General features: G+C 34.4%; 1 protein-coding gene across 3 annotated transcripts in view; it reads right to left on the bottom strand.

Moving 5' to 3' along the window:
* The window catches only part of LOC150102909 (xaa-Pro aminopeptidase 1-like), a 416385-nt gene that overhangs the window by 157940 nt on the left and 231807 nt on the right, over positions 1-26638 (bottom strand). For all 3 annotated transcript variants that reach the window (XM_090398386.1, XM_090398385.1, XM_090398387.1), the window contains 2 exons: positions 23652-23761; positions 18629-18778 (listed from right to left, as the gene is read on the bottom strand). In XM_090398386.1, the coding sequence (XP_090254512.1) occupies positions 18629-18778; positions 23652-23761 (260 nt within the window). The remainder of the gene's footprint in view (positions 1-18628; positions 18779-23651; positions 23762-26638) is intronic.

Genomic DNA, 26638 nt, shown 5'->3' with positions numbered 1-26638 from the left:
TGCATGCTGGAAAGCTACTTGGTCACAATGTGTGAAAAAGAAAAACCCCATACCTTTGCATACAACTGAATATCCCAATATCATCAGATTAGCACATGCAGTTGGTGGAGAAGGATTTGATGATTTTTCGTCTGCAGATATTGAAGAATTGATGGTTGGTGCTGAAATAATAGAAGCTGTCCTTGAGAATCTTGATGAAAAAGAAAAAAGTGATGATAATGAAGAGATTGCACTCATTGCAGGAGTAATTAAAGAAGGGCTTCAAATGGCTAGTAAATTGCAGTCATTTTCTTACACATGATCCAAATACTGAACGAGCTGAACAGTTTAAACGCGAACTGAAGTCATGTATGATGTGATATGAAGAATTATACAAAGATCTAATGAAAACAGGATTTCAACGATTAATTACAGAATTCGTAGTAAAAAAAAAATCAACCTTCAGAATTATTGGAAATTAGTGCTAATTTAGTTCCTTTTACTGAAGAAAATGTTTTGCCATTGCAGTATGAACAGAACGGCCAAAGTGTTTCAAGTGATGGAAGTGATTTAATTCCAGTCTCACACAAAAGAATGTGGCTACTCTGTCAGAAAGTGACAGCAAATAAAATTTAATTAACAACCGTATGCATGGTTTATTTGAGCCTTTTCGAATTTCTATTTTATTTTCTTTAAGAAAGATACATATGTATATACTTTAAATAAGTATTTAAAATAAAAAAATATTCCATTAAAATTAAATAGTTTTATTCAATGATTTTCATGCTTTGTTTGAAAATAACTTGCTCATATCTGGAACCATTTTTCCATTTCTTCATATGCACTCTATTCTTTTTTACATGTTTTTTTCTGGAACCAATCTCCATATAAATGGAGAATTGGGTGTATTTTGCAGTTCTTTCTTTCTCATTTATGATTTGAATTATGTCCATCTACACTTCTATTCGGATGTTCAAGTTCAGCTAACACTACCCCCTCCTTTTTTTTTTTTTAATAATATCAAGTCCATTCATGAAAGGTTGCAAACACAGACAGTGCCATGCAGAGAATAAGGGACGGATTAAATTAAATCACAAACCAAGACTGGAAAAATCATCCACCATCCAAAGATCACAAATATTCATATCAGAGAGGAATGACATATTACATATTTTTAGATCTTATATGTATTTGTTTCGGATGTCACTAAAAATAAAAAATAAAAAAAATCAGATTGTTTAGATTTTTGTTTCTTCATCATTATCAAACAAAAAAGTGTGTACAGAATGCTATCATAGTACCACGTGATTAAGTCTGAATTATTACTAGCTGCAAATTAACAATTTTCTTCCAAATTAACTAATTACTTGTCAGACTCCAATCACATTAACATTTTCGTCCTCTAAGATAGCTTTAAACAACATCAACTTATCCCTGGACCTCTTTTTTTTTTTTATTATTGAACCATACACCAGTTTTGGTAGCCATTTTTCTTCTGTTCTGTTTTAGTGACCATATAAACTTAGTTCAGCTCATTGTGGTGGTAAAACTATGTTAGTATAATAACTTGAATTTAATATAAACTAAGATAATCACTTAACACTTCAAAACTCAACAATATGCATGGTGCACTTTTGACACACTTCTATTTTGTATAGCCACAAATTAGGCAGTAATCCCCTGCTCTAGGACTCCAAGTAACAATTTGATAGCCTGAACCCTTATTTCGAATAATGATTGGGTCCAGTAATGCTGTTAGCATGTAGTAGTATTTTTAATTAGAGGATAATATGAGTGAAATTAATCTTTTGCAATATACACACATATATATATATATATATATATATATATATATAAAAGGAATCGAGCTTTGATATAGTTTTAACATCAAAGGTCAGGTTATTAGAATTAATGGTGGACAAAACTAGTGATATTTGTTGACTAGGTTATACTATATTTCACCTGGTTATACTATAAATTAAAGATACCAAGAAATTACGTTATTAGTTTAATCCTTTATCCAAGTGTAAGCAAACACAATTTTATACTATATTTCACCTGGTTATACTATAAATTAAAGATACCAAGAAATTACGTTATTAGTTTAATCCTTTATCCAAGTGTAAGCAAACACAATTTATATGTTAAGTGCCTCTAAGACTGGGCTTCTTGTATACAGAGGCTAATGACCTCACATCAATTGCCTTAGCATTCCATACCAAGATATTATATAGTCAGGAAGGTGTGAAGACACTTCACATGCAAACTGTGTTTGCTTACACTTGGATAAAGGATTAAACTGAGAATATAATTTCTTGGTATCTTTAATTTACAGTATAACCAAGTGAAAAAACTTTCAACATCTCTGAATGAGAATAATTTACAACTTTTCACTATTTGTGTATGAGAAATATCATATATGACTTCTGCATTACTTCAACTTTGGTATTCCTTCTGGGTGTGGGTCCAACTGATAGTAGCTTGCTTCCTGAGGAGTAGAGAGGTTCTTCTCAGTGTCTGGTTTTTGCTGTTATTAGGTGGAACCATTGCTGAGTTTCCTATCCTGGGGTGATTCAGGTCATGAGTGATGAGTTACTTATCCTTTAGTTTCATTCAGTGAGATTTAGAGGGATCTTGTAGATCACTCAGAGTTTTGGGAGAAGACATCCTTGCACTTTAACATTCCTCAATAAAGGCTGAAGCTGGTCTGGGTAGTAATCCTTCCCACAGCATTATACACATAAAAAAAAAAAAAAGGGGGGGGGGGGCCTTTGCATTATGGAATGCAAAGGCAATGTGAAGTCAATGTCAAGAAGCCCAGTTGTGAAGACATTTCATGTTAAAACTGTGTTTACTTACACTTGAATAAAGGATTAAACCAATTCTTGGCATCTTTAATTTACAAATTAGCGATACTTTGACATACTGCATGGATTTCAATGTTACCTTGTTTTGTTGTGTGCATATATACCGTATTTTTCGACAGATAACGTGAGCATTATCTATACAAAAAAGTCTAAATTCATTAAAAATTAACATGCACGGTATACATTTGAAAAGTATGAGAGGTAAATCAAATGTAATAACAAAACTAAGGTAGAAGTATTACTTAATATTTATTGAACATTACACTATTCAAATCTAAAAAATTCTTCATCAGACTCAATATTGAAAGAATCAATTGCATTAAAAATTTCGTTTGGTATTTCTTCAGCTTCATAATCATTGTCACCAGACACCACTGCATTCTCTTGTGCTTTAATGAAACCATTTCTAACACGGTTTTCATTTACAGCAGCAAAACTTTCTACAATCCACGTAACTATATCTTTATATGACGTTCTTTTCATCTGCCCTGTTTTGTTATATTCATGGATGCCATACATCATCCAGTCTTCCCACTTAGCCTGCAAATTGTCTTTGAATGGTTTATTTACTGCAAGATCAAGGGGTTGGAGTTTTTTTTGTTAAACCACCTGGAATGAAGGCCAATTTGGAATACTTACAATTGTTTTAACTTCTGCTGTCTTGTGTGCCCAACACGAATCCAACACTAACAAAGATTTTGGGTTGAAAAATGCCATTTTTCTCTTTCGCCACACATTCTCCAACCAAAATTTCATAACCTCGGAATTTATCCAACCTTTATCATTAGCAGTAACAATAATATACTTTGAATCACAACCTTTTGGAAGTCTTTCTTTTGAAAATCACCATCGGTGGCAGTTTGGAACCATCTGCAGTTATGCAGAGAACCACAGTAAAATTAGACCTTTCGTGCTCTGTTGTAGCAACTGAAACTTCTTTTGCTTCCTTCAGATTCACAGTCCTAGAACTAGGCATGTCAAAACTTATGGGAACCTCATCCATATTCTCAAAGTGACAAGCATCAACTCCACACAAGTTTTCTCTCAGAAATAAACGAAATTTAGCTACTTTCACTTCCCAGTCGCACAGCAGATTTTGTCCAACACTAGTGGAGGAGCGCACACTTAAATTGTTTCTCTTCATAAATCCAAAAACCCAAAATGGGTAGGCCTTGAAATCCTTTATATTATCGTTTTGCACAATTCTTTTCAATTCCTGCAATACACGGACAGTAGATATTCTCAAACCTTTAGCTCTTTCATTAACAACCCAATCAAACAGTTTTTTTTCTATGGTTGGCCACAAACAGTTTTTTTTCTATGGTTGGCCACAAGCACTTTCTAAACCTCATAGCACGTTTCCTCATATGTAAACATTTCAGGACTGTTTCAGCCTTTCGCCATTCACGAACACTACTTTCTCCAACAATGAACAATCTACCAGCTTCACGATTCCCTTTTTCCTTTACTACTTCTACCATTTCAAGCTTGAACTGTGTAGGATTTTCTCCGAGAAGTACTTCTGTCTTCCATGGGTAATTCAGATTTAATAACAATACAACTAGTTACAAGAGCACGATTACTAGCAATGCACGTGCTTTTAAAGAATTCCTCCGTCCTCTGTCTGTACTTCCTAATTCTACCGCTAGTTAGTGCATGCGCATTATCTATATATCAAAAGGAGTGATGAAAATGTTGGGGTGCACATTATCTATCGAAAAATACGGTGTGTGTGTGTGTATATATATATATGCATATGTGTGTGTGTGCACTCCAGATGTTGATTTTACTATGAAGGCTGATATGTAGGGTAATTATCCTGGTTTAGATTAAATTAAAGTTACACTAACAGGGTAATAGCATCCATAATTTTACCATAACAAATGCTGATCGCTATGCAAAAATGAAAGAAAGGATTGGATTAGCTGTATTTGCAGTTTCTTGAATTCTACCACTGTTAACATTTCTTTTCTAATATCTTCATTTTTATGATTCTGCTACTGATACAATCGGTTCACTTCTCTACTTTTTCTTAGAACTCTCATGTCTGTGGTCTCTAGTCTTTCACAAAATGTTTTATTTCTAATCTAGTTTCAGATTAACATATTGAAAACTGCTGTCTTGTACTCTGCTAGTTCAGTGTTTCAGCTAACTTCTCTCTCTTACTGCATATAAAATTATTCTTCCACCTCACCATACCAGCTTTGTTAATTCTATTGTCTATTTCCTCTAAATCTGATTTACCATCATCACTAAAAATCGTACCTATATAGTAAGTATTTTTAGGTTACACATTGAGAATACAATTGATGTTTTCCAGGTTCTTGCCCATTTTGACAGTTTGTATTTTGATTGCTGATTTTCAAATCAACAATTATTAAATTTAGTTAAAGAATCTGAAACCTTGTAGTGTATTTATTTAATAGTACACTGCATAAAATAAAGAGATGAGTTAAATATTTTCAACTTCAATACCTGATTTAAACTTTCTTCATAATGTGATCCATAAAGATGATGAATAACAGTACATTAGAGACATCCTCGTTCGGAGTTTCTCCACTTGGTTATACTATAAATTAAAGATACCAAGAAATTATATACCTGGTTTAATCCTTTATCCAAGTGTAAGCAAACAAGTTTTTTTTTTTTTTTTTTGCCTGAACTATTTTCAGGATCGAGACAACTCATATATAGAAGCTTATGACTTCATATCACTTGCTTTAGTACCATAATGCTTTATTTATGGGATATGCATTATGGGATACTAAGGCAAGTGATGTGAAGTCATAAGCTTCTATATATGAGTTGCCCCGATCCTGAAAATAGTTCAAAGCACAAACTTGTTTGCTTACACTTGGATAAAGGATTAAACCAAGTATATAATTTCTTGGTATCTTTAATTTAGAAGACATCCTTCTTATTCCTGATTATACATCAAACCATCATTTTACACCATATATAACTGTATGATTTTAATATCTGTTTGCACTTTATCATATGCCTTTTTCAGATCTACAAAACTTAATACATGTTTAGTATATTCTCATAATTCCTTCACTAACTGCTAATATCACAATGACTAACCATTGTGATATTACCTTCTATTTTTCCAAAATCTTTCCATGACTTTTGTTGAGTAAGTTTTACACAGAACATAGCTAAATTATATTTTTCTCAATATTCTCTCAGGTCCTGGATTGACTCTTTAACTGCAGTCCACCATGCTTCCTTGGCTGAATCAATTATTGTTTTTTTATCTCATATTTGGCTACCAAATCTAAGGTTTGGTTCTTGTTTTCAAACTCACATTTTTTAATTCTCTGATAATATTTGTGTATTTGAGTCTAGTTCACATCTGAAAGCTGTCTGTCTTTGGTACGTTTCTTACATATTTTTCTTTTCAGTCTGATATTCACTTTTATCCTGCTCAAAACTATATGGGGATCATTTCCTATTTCAAATCCCATACCTAACTTTGTGTCATTCCATGAAGATATCACTATCAACAATAACTAGATTTTCTTATTTCTTGCATCTTCTTTCCATGTAAATTTGTGCATATCTTAGGATGGAATATGGAATTGGTAATGACTAATCCATCTCCAGGTAATGATTAGTCAAAATGGGGAAATGGACAATGAAACTTATCTGTGCCTATCATCCCACTGAAGGCTCTCCTGAGGAAGGGAAGAGATTTTTAGAATCATTAGAGAAGGTGACATCAAGAAAATGTTAAAGGCAATCTTTATTGGAGACCTAAATAGCAGATTTGGAAATAAATCCCACCAGACATAAAGAAAAGAGCAAGGCTAATAATAATGGTAAGTACCTACTTGATTTCTGCTCAGGACACAGACTACCCATTATTAATACCATGTTCCCACATAAAGATGTGCACAAGTTCATGCAGAGAGAAAACACAAGAAATAAGAAAAGACTCATTGACTATTATATTGTTGATAGTGATAGCATCATGTTCATTCAGATAAAAGAGTATACAGAGGATTGGAAATTGGAAATTATATGTAAAAGTGGATAAACAAAAATCATGGGAAGACTTTGATAAAAATACAGATGATAAATATCAGGAAGGTGGCAAAATATTCTGAAGGCTACTGAAAAAACCTCAGAAAACACATTGGTTATGAAAACTGAAAATAAGAATATTCCATATGTCTGGAGTAATTACTTTGAACGACTGTTAAATTAAACAAGCAGTGAGAACAGTAATTGAAAATATTCAAGAGGCTACAAATGTCTGGGGTTTTCAGATTATATGAAAAATTTATTTAAAAAATAAAATTGAAGAAAATTGAAAAAATAAAAGTAAATAAAATTTGATAAAAATAGAAATAAAAATATTCCTAACCCTGTGTAGCTCAGTAGAAGTGGCGTTTGCACTCTACAGCGCTTGACCGCACGAAGAAAGGGTTTGGTGGTTCAAATCTAGTCGCTAGAGGAAATTTTTCTAAGCCTTTTTTCGACCAGTTCCCGAGTTAGTCGATCTCTGGCACGGGCAAGCGGGTTTTTCCTCCCGGAAACTCGGGTTTTTCGTCCCGTAAACTCAAGAAAATCGACCGTAGAACCCACATTATTTTCAGACATTAAATATATTGTGTTAGGGTTAGGGACCACGAGATGGCGGCACATTTGAGCCGTCTCTCTTCACTGTGTACCGCTTAATTAGTGATAGCCTTGGGCCATCTATCTCCGATTGGTACCAGTGGAGATTGAACTGCCCACTCAGTCTCCAAAAGTTAGATAGGGCTAAATGGCCTCGCCTACTCCCGTATACGGGAATAAAAAGGCGTTAGCTGATTTTTTTTTTTTGAAATATTCCTAACCCATCACAGTACATAATGTACTATAGGTTTGCAAATAATCTTTCATGGGTGGAATCAACATAAAAAAAAAAATTATTATTAAAATAAAAAACAGGAATACATATAAACACTTGAGGGGGAAAAAAAAAAAATATATATATATATATATATCAAAACTCTGCACTGTGAAAAGGCAGGCAGCAGAGTAGATGATATTTGACCAAAAATGATAAAATATGGAGGTATAAAAGTTTTGCAGTGGAGTATAGAGTAGAGCTCTCATAGTTAAAAAAAAAATTTTTTTTTTAAAGAATAAAGCTCAATGTGAGAACTACAGAGAAATTTTTAAAGTAAGTGTTCCAGGTAAGATTTTTGCAAGCAGGTAAGATTTATTTCTCTTCCACAACCTTTCTCAACCTCTGAAAAGAGGTTGAGAAAGGTTGTGGAAGAGAAATAACCTTTTAGAGAAATAACCCACAACCTTTCTCAACCTCTTTTCAGAGGCTGAGAAAGGTTGTGGAAGAGAAACTTGGAGAAGAACAAGCTGGGTTCAGGCCAAACAGAGGTTGTCAGGATCAGATTTTCACTTTAAGACACATAGTTGAGAAATCGTGGAAATATGACAAGGATCTGTACTTAAGTGTTGTAGATCAGGAAAAGGCATATGACAAGGTGCCCAGAGAAAAGATTTTAAAACACTACAATTATAAGGGGTAAATGTAACGTTTACCCCATATAATTCATCATAGAAAAGATCATATGAAGACAACTTCAATGTCTATGGACATGTTGAGAGAATGCCACCAAAAAGGCTACCCAACCTCACTCTGTATGCAAGAAAAAAGAAAGCCCAAGAACTAAATGAATAACATCAATAAAGGTTAACTCCAGATTACAAACCTACAGACAGCTCACCAGCCATGCAAGAAACCAAGACTCCTGAAGGTTGTTGTGGAAACACAGAAGACTCAACCTATGCCCAATGGAAGAGGACAGTAAGTAAACAAAAATGGAACATTATACACAGCAATACATAGTCAATATTTAAGTTGTTATACAGCAGTTAGAACTGAAGGAAATACAGAAGATGGTTTGATGTAAACTTCCAGATAAGGGAGTAAGACAAGGGTGCACATTATCTTCACTATTACTCATTATCTACATGGATCACATTATGAAAGTAAATGTCATTAGGCCTGATATTAGAATTTGAGATCAAACTTAGCTCTTTGCTTTATGCAGATGATGATGTACAGTTAAACACTTCTTGTGCAAGTTTCAGGACTCTCTAACTGAATTGATTAATAGCTGTAACAAATTTGGCATTCAAATCGGCTATAAAAAGACCAAAACTATGAAAATAGGCACAAATATTAAACATATCAACTGCATTCTGGATAGAGCCTATAGAAAAAGTAAATATTTCAGCTATATAGGCGAAGATGTTAGTGAAAATGGCAAATTAAATTTGGAAACAGACAGCAGAATAAGCAAAGCTGGTATTGTGGGGAGCCAGATGAATAAATGTATATGGAATGAGACAGAAATTAGCCAAAACACCACACTAGCAGTATAGAAGACAGTGCCCAAATCAGTTTTAAGGTATGAATCTGAGAGTTGAGTTAGAAATAACACACTCGATCAAAGAATAGAGACCACATATGAGGGTTCGGAGAAAAATAAGGGTAGTGAACAGATGATATCTATGGCAGAATCATATTAACAATGAAGATATTAGAAGCACAGCTAACCATTCTAAGGTGGTATGGTCTTAAAAAGAATTGGAGAAGAAAGGTTAACAAAACAGGTGTCTGATGTCAAGATGGCAAGAAAGAAACCCAAAGGAAGATCAAGGACTAGATGGATTGATTCAGTCAAAAGTGCCTTAGAGGAAGGTAGTGTTAGATATGACAATATTGGAGCGCTCACAAGTAATACATTCTCATAGAAAGGCTTAGACATTGGTATACATGCTTATTAAATTACTTAAGGAATTTAAAATGTACAAATGATATAAATTAAACTTTAATCTATATTCCAATATTTCGGCAACATCACATTGCCATTTTCACAGGAACTTAAAATAAAGACACGTGCATGCAGGCACTACACACAGTAACTGAGGACAAAGCAGGAAGCTGCTGTTTCTCCTAAAAGTCCTGATGGTGCCCCCTAGCAGGCTATGTACGTATTCTCGGCCATTGGGCTGAAGGTCTTCTGATGTAAGTCTCCCAAATTTGGGACAGTCTCATGCAACCAAATTTGTTGAGGTTTGGCATGTTCCTTAGGTGTTGAGGCTGATTCCATGAATAGCCTTTCATATTTGAATTTACTATGGTGTATTATCATGGCTTTCTTCTATCATATTCTGTGGTGGGTATCCAGAGCATGGTCTGCAAGACCAGAGTGGCTGTAATGGTAAAAACGGATGTAGTCTTTGTGTTCTGAAATTCTGATATTCGCTGTCCTGCCTGTTTGGCCAAAGTAGGACAGCTTACAGCTGCAAGGGACCTGGTATACACCAGGTAGTTCTAAGGGAGGTGGTTGGTCTTTAGTGGAGCGGATAAGGGACGCTAATTTTTTATATGGTCTGTAACAAGAGGTCAAGTTATGTTTTTTTAAAAATTCGGTATTTTGGGGGGGTAGCCATTGGCTGAGAAAGTGTTGAGGACGTGGTTTAGTTCTATGGTTAGGGCATTGTCATTTGAACAGATAAGTTTAGCCGTGTTGTAGTGTCTTAATAAATCTGTATTGTTGTAAAGTGAGGGGGGGGGGAATTGTTGGTGAATGTATCTGCCTGTATGGTGGGTTTTCTATAAACTGAGAAAACCAAGGTTCCATCAGGCTGGCAGGTGAATAGTGTGTCTAAGAAAGGGAGGCTGTTATTTTTCTCCTTTTCCAGGGTGAACTTGATTCTGGGGTGTTGGTTGTTTAGGTGTGTTAGGAAGGAGAGGAGTGTATCAAAGCTATGTGTGGCCAAATAGCGAACACATCACCAACGTAGCAAAGCCATATAGTTGGTTTCAGTGGGACAGAGTTTAAGGCTTTCTCTTCAAAAGTCTACATAAAAAAAGGTGGACAAGGGTGGGGAGAGTGGTGAACCCACGGCTGTCCCCTCTATTTGTTTGTAGAATTTTCCTTGCCAAACAAAATAGCCTGAGTTCAAAGTGAACTGAAATAGGGCTGAGATATCTGGAGAAAATTTAGCTTGGATTAGTTCTCTAAGATTTCTTTGAGTGGGTCATTTGTGAATAAGGAGGCGATGTCAAAACTGACCATTATGTCAGTATGTTGGAATGTAAGGTTTCCTATGCTCGCTTTGAAATGGGCTGAGTTTTTTATATGTGATAGTGTGTTGCCAGTATAGTGTGTAAGCGCTTTGGCCAAATGTTTAGCTAATTTGTATGTGGGGAAATCATTGCCATCCACTATGGGACGTAACGGCACATTTTCTTTATGTATTTTTGGGAGTCCATATATACGCGGGGTATGGACTTAAACAGTTTTAATTTGTTAGTGACTTCTACAGGCCAAGAAGTGACCTTCTTAATGAGCCTGTGGAGTTTTCTAATTTGTGAGTTGGTGGGACTGTACTCCATAGGGATCCGTCACCTTACAAAACCACGTGGCCAACGATATTAGATTGGATGTAGCTTGTGTTCTCACCAAAGCTAGACCACAAAAAACCAACATAATAAGGAATATAAATTGCTGCAGGAATTAAAGAAAAACAAAGAAATAATAATTAACGGTTAAAGGTAACGCCACAGTAGTACTTAAACAAACGGACTACACAGGTAAGCTTAAAGCTCAATTATTAGATCGGGCTACTTACCTCCCTATTGAGTACAATCCCACTAACTCACAAATTAGAAAACTCCACAGGATCCTTAAGAAGGTCACTTCTTGGCCTGTAGAAGTCACTAACAAATTAAAACTGTTTAAGTCCATACCCCGCGTATATATGGACTCCCAAAAATACATAAAGAAAATGTGCTGTTACGTCCCATAGTGGATGGCAATGATTTCCCCACATACAAATTAGCTAAACATTTGGCCAAAGCGCTCACACACTATACTGGCAACACACCATCACACATAAAAAAACTCAGCCCATTTCAAAGCGAGCATAGAAAACCTTACACTCCAACATACTGACATAATGGTCAGTTTTGACATCTCTTCCTTATTCACAAATGTCCCACTCAAAGAAACCTTAGAGAGCTAATCCAAGCTAAATTTTCTCCAGATATCTCAGCCCTATTTCAATTCACTATGAACTCAGGCTATTTTGTTTGGCAAGGAAAATTCTACAAACAAATAGAGGGGACAGCCATGGGTTCACCACTCTCCCCACCATTGGTCACCTTTTTTTATGTAGACTTTTGAAGAGAAAGCCTTAAACTCTGCCCCACAGAAACTAACTATATGGCTTTGCTACGTTGATGATGTGTTCACTATTTGGCCACACATAGCTTTGATACACTCCTCTCCTTCCTAACACACCTAAACAACCAACACCCCCAGAATCAAGTTCACCCTGGAAAAGGAGAAAAATAACAGCCTCCCTTTCTTAGACACACTATTCACCCGCCAGCCTGATGGAACCTTGGTTTTCTCAGTTTATAGAAAACCCACCCATATAGGCAGATACATTCACCAACAATTCGCCCCACCCCCTTCACAACAATACAGAGTTATTAAGACACTACACAACAGGGCTAAAGTTATCTGTTCAAATGACAATGCCCTAACCACGGAACTAAACCACATCCTCAACACTTTCTCAGCCAATGGCTATCCCCCCGCCCCCCCAAAAAAAAAAAAATCGAAAAAATATTGACACCAGTTAACCCCCACATTCACAACAAGGATTATTCTAAATCCATCACCATTCCCTACATCTGAGACACCTCGGAAAAAATTACCAAAATCCTAAAAAAAAATAACATGACCTCTTGTTACAGATCATATAAAAAATTGGCGTCCCTTATCCGATCCACTAAAGACCAACCACCTCCCTTAGAACTACCTGGTGTATACCAGGTCCCTTGCAGCTGTAAGCTATCCTACTTTGGCCAAACAGGCAGGACAGCGAATATCAGAATTTCAGAACACAAAGACTACATCCGTTTTTACCATTACAGCCACTCTGGTCTTGCAGACCATGCTCTGGATACCCACCACAGAATATGATGGAAGAAAGCCACAATAATACACCATAGTAAATTCAAATTTGAAAGGCTATTCATGGAATCAGTCTCAACCCTTGAACATGCCAAACCTCAACAAATTTGGTTGCATGAGACCGTCCCAAATTTGGGAGACTTATATCAGAAGACGTTCAGCCCAATGGTCGAGAATACGTACATAGCACGCTAAGGGGCACCATCAGGACTTTTAGGAGAAACAACAGCTTCCTGCTTCGTCCTCAGTTACTGTGTGTAATGCCTGCATGCACGTGTCTTTATTTTAAGTTCCTGTGGAAATGGCAATATGACGTTGCTGAAATATTGGAATTTAGATTAAAGTTTAATTTTAATTTATATCATTTGTACGTTATAAATTCCTTAAGTAATTTAATAAGCAAGTAATACATTGATTTGGAGGAAAATTGTTGATAGGAGATTAATAATAATGTAAACTTAATCATGTAGTGTTGTCATAGTAACCTGAACTCCCCTTGGAGGTACATATCAGGAAATTGATGATGATGATGAATATATATATATATATATATAGAAAGTTTTGAAACTGAGCAGTATAGAGTGCTGATAAGTAATAGACTAATTTGGAGAAAAATTGTGGATAGGAGATTAATATCAATATAAACTTAATCATATAGTGCTGTTGTAACAGCCTTAACCCCTTGAGGGTAGATATCAGAAAACTGATGATGACTGTCATTGTATCCTGTACACCTCATAGACTGTACTTCCTTCTTCTTCTTCCTTAACTTGCTAAAAGGTTCTTTTCTGTCTTGGGCATTTTCATTCCAGTCCTGGATTCCTATCTTAGCTAATTCTTTTTATATCTTATCCTCCCAGCACAGCTACAGTCTACCCCCAGGTCATTTTCCATCAGGCTTCATCTTGAATGGTTGTTTAGCAATTCTTTCCACATGTCCAAGTCATCTCAATCTGCTAGAAATGGGAATCTATAGAGTTCACATAGTTCTTAATTATGTCTTCTTCTCCATTCATTTGTTACCTTTTACAAGTCTATAGACTTTTCTGAGGATTTTATTTTCAAATTTTGCATCTTGGTCTGTTATATTCCAAGTTTCTGTTCTATATAAAACAACAGATCTAATGACTGTCTTGTATATTTCTGTTTTAACTCTGCTCGAGAGAATTTTGGAAGATCCAAAAGGAGGCATGTATTCTAGTTTTATTTCTGTACTAATTTTATTATCTCAAGCAATCATTGTTCTAAGATATTTGAAGAAAACAACATTTTTATAATTCAGGTTATCAATAGCAAACTGGTCATTTCCTCCTTGACTGTAATTTCTGCATATTTTTAAATATTCAGTTTTATCCTGATTGATCTGTAATCCCAGTTTTTCAGCAGCAGTTTTGAGTTTTCTGAATGCTTATTCAAATGTATTCTGAATTTTCTCCAATGACGTGCATATCATTTGCATATCTTAATATTACTGGTATGTTTATGTTATCTTTCTTTTACAGTTTTTCAAATACATTTTTCTAATGCTAAATTAAAAAGGATGGATGAAAAGTCAACTCCTTGCTTTAATCCTGTCTTAATATCAGAAGGTTCAGATATAATTCCATTGGCCAATACCATGATTTGGCTGTCAGTGGTGCAAATTTTAATTAAAAGTATTGTCTTATGAGATATTCCTAGTTCATCTAATAATCCCCAAAGTCCTTCTCTATGAATGCTATCATATGCTTTCCTAAAATCTATAAATAAAATATGGATCTGCAGATTATATTCTCCCCCACCCCACCCCAGAGTAATCTGTCTAAGTGTAAAAATCTGGTCGAACTGTTAATCTATTTCTTTTCTTTCTTTGGAATCCAGCTTGATATTTAACAATATTTTCTTCAGCATAAAATAAGCTTCTTTTTATATTATTTTATTATAATATACTACTTTATAATATTAGATAACGTTTTGCTGATGCGTAAAAGCCTGCTGACAATAACGACATCCTCTCATAATTTTCACATCCATTTCTGTTTCCTTTTGTATATACTAGGATGATTAGAGATTCTTTACATTCTCTCTCTCATCTTTTTCCCATATTAAATTCACCAGCTGTATTAAATTAACCACTCATGTATATGAGTGGTTAATTCGTTTCCCCCATGAGTTCAGCTACTATTTCATCAGTACCTGGTGTTTTGTTGTCTTTGAACTGCTTTATACTTTCTTCAACGTCAGATAAGTGAAGGTTTAAATATTTCTGGGTGACAAGCATGATAAATATTCTGTTTAAAAGACTCAGCAGGTTCATCACAATTCAGGAGGTTGTTAAAGTACTCCCCCCATCTGTTTGTTATTTCATGGCTAGTGTTTGTCAATTGCTATTGTTGATTATTGTTATTTTCATATGTGGACATGTTTTTTGGTTTTTAATTTCATGGAAAAATTTTCTAGGGTTATTTATAGTCAAGTACTTCTGGATTTCTTCAATCTGTTCACGTCACGTAAAAATTCTCTTTTCTGTTGCCTGATTATTTTACTGCCTTCCTTGATACTCTCATTGTATTTCTGAGTAGCATGAATATCAACTGGATTATTAAGCCAAATACTTCTATCTTTTTTCTTTTGCTTTTTCAGGAAAGTGAAAAAGCACTTACCACTGTTATTAGCTTTGCTTGTTTCTCCAAATTTTTCCCAAAACATTTTTCTATCCGATATTTGTTTCCTCACTTTGCTGTTCAGACCTACAACAAGAATCAGATTTTCCACTTTTCTTTGTCAGATGACCTCTCTAATGACTCAGAAAACTCCTCTCCACCTTCTTTAGTCAAATAATTTATAGCATTGTAAGCACAAATAAGTTTCATCATCCAATTTCCCAGTTTGAAATTTGTCTGCATTACTCTACTTGAAACTGCTTCCCATTCAAAAAGTGATTATATTTACATCTTCATGTTTTAAGCTATTTTATCTACCCACTCTGTTTCCACACCATTATTGCTGAAATATAACATCTTATGCATATTATTTAGCAGTATCTCACTTATTTTGATGTTCTTGGTTTCATGCCAATTATATGAACATACCCCCCCCCCCCCCAAGTGGCACTTTTCACACTGATGGTGAGAAGTACCACCGGAAAAAAGTACCTGCATTCAATTCTGCTAACAGTGAGTCTGTATACACGGTAAATTTTTTTTTCACTTTGTAATTTATTTTAATAAACAAACAAGATAATAATTACTCATTAGTTGTTGCCTATCACCAACTTGTATGACTGCTGAACAAATCCTTTTAGCACTTTGGTTGAAATGACTTATTTGTCAAAAACATATGTATCAATTTTCAATTATATAATGAGATATGCAATTTTTTAAATAAATATACACATCTGAAAATATCTTGTAGTGATTTTTTAAAATATAATATTAAAACAAGTGGTGAAAATTATATTACACTGATTTAGGGCATATTTTACAAATTGAACTGAACTCGAGCATGCATAGAGCTTAAAAATATGAAAGCCACTGCCACACAGAACACAATTTGAACAACTTCTTTACTCCTTGGTCTCCTCAACAATGTTCCTTCATTCCTCCCTATTCTACTGATCATTCTTTCACTCCCTGTCTCCTAATGTGTAACTTTGTACACATTCCACTGAATTCCACAGCTTTTCCTATCCAGCCATTGTCTGGGTGCTGGACACTTACCAAAGATGCCAGATGAAACAGTAATAAAGAACATCTTCACCAGAAAATTAATCTATCTTAATTTCCTTGAAATGTCCAGCTGTCGATATAAAATCATCAAATCCTTATTCACCTTGTCAATATTTGGCCAACTGAGTCTCCACAATTTAATCTCAGATTATCAATTATCATTCATTCAACAATCAAGCAATTAGTTCAGATCCAATATCCAGTTAGGTCTCTTTCTGTTCATGTTTTTGTTTAACAGAAGATACAAATGTCCAGAGTAATATTTAAACTCCCTTGGGTCACTGAGTCATAAACAGTGGTATGTGATAAGACACACAGGCACAACAGCAGAAAGGCAAACATAAAAACTGAGTTTAAAATGGCATGACTCTACAGTTCCTAATGGTGATGTCATTGTGATAATCCACTGATGAGATCAAGATGACAGTCTTCCAGATTTTTGGTCAAGTGAAGCAGATGTATTTATTTGTGTTATAAGAACACTGTAGAGCTATCGCAGACTTTATAAACAGCGTCTCACATTTATAGTTACATCTGTATAATACAGTAGTTTTTTTCCATATGTCAGATGTGAGGCACCTCAGGAAAAAACTGATGCATTCTTAGAAGATATAATAGTCAAATGTCCTTCATGCCTCAAAATATTCTCCTATAACCTAGATCATCCTGGTATCTAAGTACTCTTTGCTCCTACAAAGTGAAATATTTTGGTCCAAGTGGAAAAACAGAAAATATCTAAATGGATAAACGCAGAAAATACATCCAATAATTACACTACAGCCATTCTGGAGTTTCTAGACTATACTACTAGATCTCAAATGGAAAAGATCATTTTATACATGTAAAATGATTTTAAAAAATTTCAAACAGTAGGTGCTGGTACCCATTATTTGCTAGCAGGAAAAACTGAAAAGTTTGGGTATGAAAAGAAACCTAAAAAAATTATTTACTGATATTTTTACTTCATTGTGAAAATGTTTTGGTAGCAGGAAAAAGTGAAAATTTTGGGTGTGAAAAGAAACCTAAAAAAATTATTTACTGATATTTTTACTTCATTGTGAAAATGTTTTGGAATAAGAAAAATTAAATGTGTATATAACACAGTTTATTAAGCATAAATTTACTGTATGATTATATATAAAAAAAATCACTAAAAATGCATAGCATAATTTTGAATAAAAATTTTATCTAGCAAACATAATATATAGAAAATATCTTAACAATAGATGTATTGAAAAATGTAAATTTCATTAAATAAGTGAGGTGAAAATAAATGTGCAAAAATGACTAAATATTAAAAATTTCTAACTGTATCACCCCCTGTATATCAGGTGGTACTAGTAATACAAAGGTGCCAGTATGCTGTATAGCTGCACATTGTTCCCTCTCTCCCCCCCCCCCAAAAAAAGCACTGCATGTAAATATAAATCAAAGACTTTTTACAATGTATCACAGCTCTGCAACATCCTTGTGACATGAACAAACGTGGCTGTCTCGCTATCAAAAATCTTGGAGAGTTGTCATATTGAGACATTAGCAGAAGGATCAAGTTCTGCTTACCACACCAAGAAGGATGATGACAGAACTGTAAAGACAAACCTTTTTTTTGAACTCAGTTTCTGTGCTTGCTGTTGTATCTGCATGTGTATGCTTATCTTATCTCATATCCTTGTGGCTATGACAATGCCTTGATGACCGAGAAGAAATAATTCAATAAAAAGTTAAATTATTATCCTTATATGTTTGCTTCCTCTGTAAAAACAAAAACAGAATAATAATCAGCATCTAATTTCCATACTAGTTGGTCTCTATTAGTTTTATTGGTTTACTAATGGAAAGTATATCAATGGATTTCATGACTTCAAATATTTAATTCTTGACATTATCTGCTAAATAATAAAAATTTATTACTGAGCTATTCTTTTAGAGAACTCTGAGATAATAATAAATCGTGTTAAGCTGAAGGTATTTTTATAACTCTAACATTAAAACAGACTTTATAATGATAAGTTATTGAAACTGCAAGTATGATACTTAAATTCTTAAATAATTTAATTTATATTACCTATATTGCCCTCCAGAATCACAAAGATAAATTTCATCACTTGTAATTCTTCTATTTGTTGCTTCCTCTGGATGATAATGAATAATAGCACCATTAGGACCAGAAGCTGATATAGTATCAAAACTTGGTCCAATATAATCTTCTTGTTTCCTATAATATTCACAGTAATTTCATACACACACATGCATACTTTATTACATGAACATTTCACTATTACTGATACATTTTTAAACATGCTGCAGAAACAAAAAAAGACATACAAGAAGAGTAAAAAAAAAATTCTCCCAACAACAATACTATATTTTTAATGTTTAACTAACTTGCAATTTAAATGTTGGTGTGCATCTTGTCTTTATATGTATGTATAAGGGGGACTGGAAAGTAATCAATTATTTTTAATAGGTCATTTTTAGCCGATTATTTTTTTCTTAAATAACACCAAGTATTAATTTTGATTTTTATTTAAATATTAGCATTACTTTTCTATTTAAAAAATCTGTTTTTTTTAATTTTAGATTATTTTTTTTAATATGGCGGACTTTAAAGTTGAAGAGCACCATTTACGTCATTGTATGCTGTTTTTGTTTCACCAAGGAAAGAATGCTACTGAGGCTACCAAAATCATTTGCTCAACTTATGGAGACATATTGAAGGTTAACAAAAGTCAGCTATGGTTTAGGACGATCAGAGAGATCAAAATTTTTTTCTGCAAATCTCCTAAACCATCGATGACGATGCTCTTAAGACTCTTGTTGAATCAGATCCAAAACAAACCATACAAGAATTAGCAGAGAAACTTAATTCATCATGGTCAAGAGCACTTACATATGAGTGGCAAGGTTCTTAAACAGGGTGTATGGGTACCGCATGAACTGTCAGAAAACAATAAAGCACAGAGACGGGTGATTTGCAATTCATTGTTGACCAGACAACAAAATAACCCCTTTTTTGGAACAAGTCGTAACTGGTGACAGTTACGACTCGTTCGACAGTTTCTCCAAATCAAAGATGGACTTCATCCACAAAAGGTTCTGTTGTGCATTTGGTGGGATATTCAAGGAATTATTCAATATGAACTCATGGAACAAGATAAGACTATCACAGCAGCCATCTACTGTGAATTAGAGTGACTACATCAAGCATTGTTAATCAAACATCCTGCGCTTGTTAATCGAAAAGGGGTAATTTTGCAGCAAGATAATGCAAAACCACATTCTGCAAGAATGACTCAAGAAAAAATTAGACAGTTAGGATGGGAACTTCTACCATATCATCCATATTCATCGGATATTGCCCCTAGTGACTATCACTTATTCAGGTCCTTAGAACACAGCATAAGAAATAAAACCTTCCATTCACAAGATGATGTCCAAAGGAGTTTGATATCATTTTTTGCCTCCAAAGAAAAAACTTTTTTCAAAAAAGGAATTCTAAACTTAGTAGATCGTTGGAATAAGGTTATAATTAATGATGAAGATTATAGAAATGAATAATGTTAATTTGTTCTTTAATAAAATTTATATTAAAAATGTAGTTCAAAAAACTGATTACTTTCCGGTCCCCCTTATACATACATAAAAACTATGGTTGGATTCAAACAGAAGGGAAATATTTCGACTTTCATTAAGCATAAATAAATTAAATTAATCATACAGTTTAAATATTGTCCTCAGTATCCTACTTAGTTTTCACATTTGTTGCCTCTTGTTGGATGCCATATGGTAACTTCTGTACCACAGAGAGTTTAAAAAGTGAAGTCTCTATAGAAGAACAAGTAGCAGGGTTGCAGCCACCGATTCCCACACTGAATTCCATAAATCCATGCCACCAGTGGGATTTAAACTCACAGCCTCTTAACTGGAGAGTAGTTATGCTATTCAGTCAGACAATCAGGCCAGCAATAAGTTAATTATACAGTTTAAACTCTAACTTGTTATGTATCCTCAAATAATGTATAACATATTTTGACGGTTGAACAGAATTAAATTTTCATCACTAAGTTTCTCATCGACAATTTTCTTACAAATTAATCTGTTATTTGTCAGTTTTCTTTAAACTGTCAGGTTTACCCTTTCTGCCTTCTAAGGCACTGCTAACTGCATCAATCACCCTAGATCTTGGCCTTCCTTTAAAAACTGCTTTTGCTGCATCAAACATCTGTTTTTGTTTACTTTTCATCTCCCATTCTGTTTAAGTAAAATGCCATCCTACATTAGCTCTGTTTATGCATTCTTAAATGCTGAGGTTCTCTTCTGATGTTTTAATGTGGTTTGACTACTGAAGCAATCTGTTTACTCTCATAATTTTCCTAATTTCTACCAGTGTCTGTAGTAACTGACAGGGAATTAGGAAATGATTTTATTTCTAATAAAACTCTTGGATCTGTATGTTTAAATTGGTTCAAAAATAGTTTTACATACTCGTAATTGGTATTTTGACTAATTTCTCTCTTACTTCATATAAATTTATTTATTTGGTTTTCACCATTCTAGCCTTGCATATTTTCTATTATCTCAATTTCCCCTTAACATCCTAAACTTGTGCTCCCGCATGGCTAAGTATCTTCACTTAGTATAAACCCTAACTAATGTCATGATAACACAGCCCTACCTGCATAGTCTGCTATATCTTGTGCAAGTGTGAGGATTTTTGAGATAGTATGACCATTTTGTAATATAAAACAACTTAAGCTTTCAAAAGGTAAACTGTTTATATATACAAGGGTGGCTCCATAAGTTTCTGGTATTGCTTTTCAACATAAACTCCCATTACTTCAACACACTTTTCACATCTTTGAATTATCATTTCTATGCCCTTGAAAAAATAGTCTACTTTTGTCTGCAAAATGGCCTAAAGTTGCATCTTTCACCTCATTGTCATCTGCAAATTTTCTTCCTCAAAGGTCTTTCTTCAGTTTCGAGAAGAGGTAATAGTCTAGACTTGCATATTTTCTATTATCACAACCCCCTTAACATCCTAAACTTGTGGCTCCCTCCGAGTGCTAGATCTAGGCTGTAGGGTGGGTGTTCAATCTCCTGGAAAATACAGTTCTTCACTGCAGCCTTCGCAACAATAGTGCTATGGACTGGAGCATTGTCGTGAAGCAGGCGAACACCATTACTCAGCATTCCTCATCCCTTCTCCTTTATGGTGTCATGTAGTTTGTACAGGAGTAAAGCATAATATTCTGCATTATGGTGGTATTCCTTTCCCTTGAAGTCAATCAAGAGAATTCCCTGGCAATCCCAAAACACTGTTGCCATGATTTTCTTGGTGGACTGAGGGACCTTGGCTTTTCTCGGTGGTGCTTTGCCTGGTTTGCACCACTCCATGGATTCCCTATAGGAAACAGATTCATAATAAAGGACCATTGTTTCATCCCTGTTGACAATGGATTCCAGCACTTCTCTCTGATTCCCTTTAGCAAAGCTCTAAAAACTTGCAGGAACAGATCACATGATGTTCCTTCTGAATTGAAGAGAGAAGTTGGAGCATCCACCTTGCACCGACACTCTTCATGTGAAGCTTCCATTGATGATGAGAAAAACGGTTGTTATAAAAAGCCCCAATCTGCTGAGATTTCTTTGGGCTTCAGCTATCTGTCATTGAGCAGTTCCTCCTCAACAACAGAGACATTTTCCTCAATCATCTCTTCCACAGGCAAACCATCACGAGCATCATCTTCAATGCGCGCTCTCTTCCTAGGCAAAACTGTTTAGCCCATTCCTTCAGTGGAATATGAAGGAGAAGCTTCCACATAAGCATCATCCAATCACTGTTTGATAGCACTTGGAAAATAGCCCTTCTTAGGTGAAAACTATCACAGCACAATACTCAATTTTTAATATTAGTGCCACTTAGCATACTACGTGTTAATCAAATAAATACCTCCAACTGAATGACACAGGTAGAGATAAGAATTTCATAGACCTCCTTAAACTTATGCTCATACCACATTTTCGTGTGATGTAAACAATAGGTGCCTTTCCAGTCAATTATATATAAAAGGCCAGATTTACCATAGTTATTAAATTTAATGTGCTACTGATTGTCCATTTTTTGGATAGGAATTATGCATTCTGTTTCATCTATATAAAGCAAATTAGAAGTGCAGTGAATACAGCATACTCCAGGTGGGTCAATGGAGGAAGTAGATCCTTGGAGGAGTTGAATACTCTTTTATTTTGCAGGAGGTTTAAAGGTGACATTAAAGTTTTATATTTCTATAGTATTCGGTTTATTTTATCTGATATCCTCCCTTTAATGTATGGAATGCCTACTTTTATTGTAATCTAGTTTATTTTTGTTTTTAAGGAGTCTTGTAAAGAATTTTGTTGAAGAATTTTAATGACAACTAGTTCTTTTGTTGGGTGGTGGTAAGAGGCTATGTGTATGTGTTAACCAGCATGTGTAGGTTTAAGGAAAGACTGCCAGAAAGATGTGACAAATATATCTAGAAAAGGAAGTGAATTGACTTTCAATTTCAATTGTATGTGTTTGTGTTGTTTGTTTAGGTAGCTGAGGAAGGTGTCTACCTTCTGGCAGCCATGGGACCAGATAACGAAAACATCGTCAATATGCCTAAGCCAGACTGTGGGTTTTAAAGTAAAGTTATCTAGAGCACATTGCCCGAAAGCTTTGGGGAAGTGGAATAACAGTGAGCCCATGGTTCTGCCTTCTTTTCAGATAAAAAGTATCTGAACCACACAAAATAGTCAAAACATAGTAATGGTAAAGAGCACCATGATACTGGTTGGACATTTGTCCTGTAAAAGATTAATTGTGTCATTGACTAGGATTTGTAAAAAGTGCGGAGACAACAAAACTGACTAATAATCACTTTTTTCTCAAGTGTGATGTTTTACAGATGTTACGATTATTTTTTATATTTAACCCATTTCTATCAGCCTGTATAGCAATATAATGTGTGCAAACACATTAAATTCTTGTGCTACAAACAATGATTTTCTATTCAATTTTAAAATACTTCAAAGTACAATCCAAATTAAAAGGATTAGCCTACTTGCGAAATTCCTCCAATTTTGCAGCAGCGGAAATTTCAGTCACTTCCCGAACAGTTATTTCAGTTTCTAGCCAGGCAAAAAACTCACACAGTGCAACAGCATCTTTAATCTTGATAAGGAGAAAAAATAAATTTTTTTTTTTTTAATGTGGCATAAATTTATCATATAACATTCATTAAAATATACTTAAGACAGAAAGACTATGCAGACAGGAGAGTTTAAATTACAATAATCAACTTTCCAACAGGTAAAAGAGATCCATCTGGGATGGAATTAACATGGACCTTATATGTCACTACCACCCTAAATGAGTCTTAATTAATTTCAACTACAGACTATTCTATCCACAGGTCTGTCACCATCTTTGTCACTTACCTCTGGATCCTCTCCAACACTTTCTCATCTCCAAGAAACCCAGGCAACTAAATCTGCATAATATTCCAGATAAGGCCATATAAGAAAGACTTAAAGAGGAATAATAACCTCCAATCGCTACTGAGCAGTGTGTGCTCTTCAACATTCAAGTCATCTCTAAGTTATTTTGGCCACTTCTGGGCAAAATAATCATCTTGTAGTTGAAATATTTTAATCTATTCATAACAGTTATCTAATTCATGCTTAAAACTATCTAAATGTTCTGATTTTACAACTCACTGTTAGAAGTCATTCATTTGTTGGGTGCTCGTTTACACCAATCTCTCTCTCTCTCTCTCTCTTCTCTTTTGTCATGTTTCCTATATCTTCCTATATATTCTCATTCTTCATTTTTCTGGTTATTTTGTTATTTATTCTTATTAGTTTTTGCTTTATAAATTTATTTCAGTTATAATTTATTAAAATTGTTAAAGTAATGCAAATTATCTCCTGTACTTATCTTGCATGTTTCACATTGCATTTCTGAGACATGGCTCTATGTTTAAATTTAAAAAGGCGTATCAGTGTATTGCAAGAAACAAAGTGTCACAGAGACTATAAGCAGAAAGAAACGTTGATTTAGGATGAGGGTTGTATCAAGCAAGGTATGACATAAGATACCATGTGTTTCTGTAACATTAATGAAGCATTTATCTGGTGTATAATATGTTATACGGTGATCAAGGATTTCATTAATACCCATGTTTATGCTAATACTTCAGCAATTAGGCAGACACTACCTGGTATCCAGATTAGTGACTTATCTCTGTTGAAAAGTATGCTCTGTGAAGATTACTTTTACTAATATTCTATTCAACAATATACAATTCCATTTTCATAATCACATAGAGTGACAGAATTACAATAGTTATGAGGGATTTTCCAAATTTGAACACAATAAGATTCAAGTATCCAAACATGTCTAAACTTGCATCATTAAACTTTACATTGTAATATTCATGAATTTTGTGTACTCATCTCAATACTCAGTTATAGAGATTATTTTTTAATGTGATTCCATCTGTGATGGGCTAAGGATTTTTTTTTTTAATTTTATATTATTATTTTAAGTTAGTAAGTATTGTGTTTAGCTGCTTAGCCTCTGAAGAGAGCAATTTCTAATTCTAATTTTATATACATATATATATAAAACTGCATTTTGTGAATTGTTTGTTATATATTTGTTGAAAATAATTTTTTAATCTGTTTACAGTTCCTTTATTTAGTGTGGAAATGGACAATGAAACTTATTTGTACCTAAGATCTAACAGCAGGTTCTCCTGAGGAAGAAGTGGAGGAATTTTTTTGAATCATTTAAAGAATGCAGGTGACAAAGAAAATGGGGAAAAAATGGTCCTTATTAGATATCTAAACAGCAGTAGAGGAAATCAATCCCAAGACATATAGAAACGTTTTTGAAACATTTGGAGGAAATGGCAAAACTAGTAATAATGGTAAGTACCTGGCTGGGGGATCTCTGTTCAGGACATGGACAAGTCATTACTAACACCATGTTCCAACATAATGATGTGCACAAATTCATATGTAAAGAAGACACAATAAATAAGAAAAGTCTCGTTGACTAATATTATTGTTGCTGGCTCAGGATACAAGAGCATACAGAGTGGATTTCAAACTGAAATTGATCACCACCTAGTTTTGAGGAGGATGAAAATGAATATCACTCTGAGAAGAAAAATATGCAAGAAAGTTTGGAGCATTTTTTTAAAGGTGAACTATAGCCTCAACTGTACAAACAAAAAAATGAACGGCTTCTAAAACAAGAACCAAACTTTGGTGTCTTGGAAACAAGAAGTTAAAAAAAACAGTGCACGAAAAGAAGAGAGCATATCAAAAGTTCTGAGAAATTAAAGATGCCTCAAGAGAATACAGAAAAAAATGTAAGAAAACTAAATTATGCGTAAAAGTAACTAAATAAGTCATGGAAAGATTTTGGTGAGGACAGAGAAGATAAATATGTGGCAAGATGTTCAGAAGAAAAATTGCAAGAAAAAAAAAGCTTAGAAATGGGAGAGAGTACTGTAAAAGTAAAAAAGAAGTCATAGAGGTTACAAGAAAATGGAAACTAAAGATATTCTAGATATCCAGAGTAATTACTTTGAAAAGTCGCAAAGGCTGCAGTGAAGGACTGTGGTTTTCAGGAAACTGAATACCCACCCTACAGCCTAGATCTAGCACCCTGTGACTACTACCTCTTCTCGAAATTGAAGAAAGACCTTTGAGGAAGAAAATTTGCAGATGACAATGAGGTGAAAGATGCAGCTTTAGGCCGTTTTGCAGACAAAAGTACAGACTATTTTTTCAACGGCAGAGAAATGTTAATTCCAAGATGTGAAAAGTGTGTTGAAGTAAAGGGAGATTATGTTGAAAAGTGATATTATTATTACTATTACTATTATTACGGGCAACTCCAGGGAGTCATTAGACTCATCGAGAGAGGTCCCAAATCATATTCATCACAACTATTTGACATTCACACAGTATCTATCATACCTCGCCTTAAACTCATTCACTGTCACAGCATCCACCACAGACTCAGGGAGCGCATTCC

The sequence above is a fragment of the Typopeltis vanoorti genome, chromosome 9 (genome assembly GCF_054136105.1).
Source record: "Typopeltis vanoorti isolate ZY-2024b chromosome 9, IOZ_Tvanoo_1.0, whole genome shotgun sequence".
Lineage (NCBI taxonomy): Eukaryota > Metazoa > Arthropoda > Arachnida > Uropygi > Thelyphonidae > Typopeltis > Typopeltis vanoorti.
Note: the sequence above shows the minus strand (reverse complement) of the source record. Positions and strands in the feature narration are given on the sequence as shown.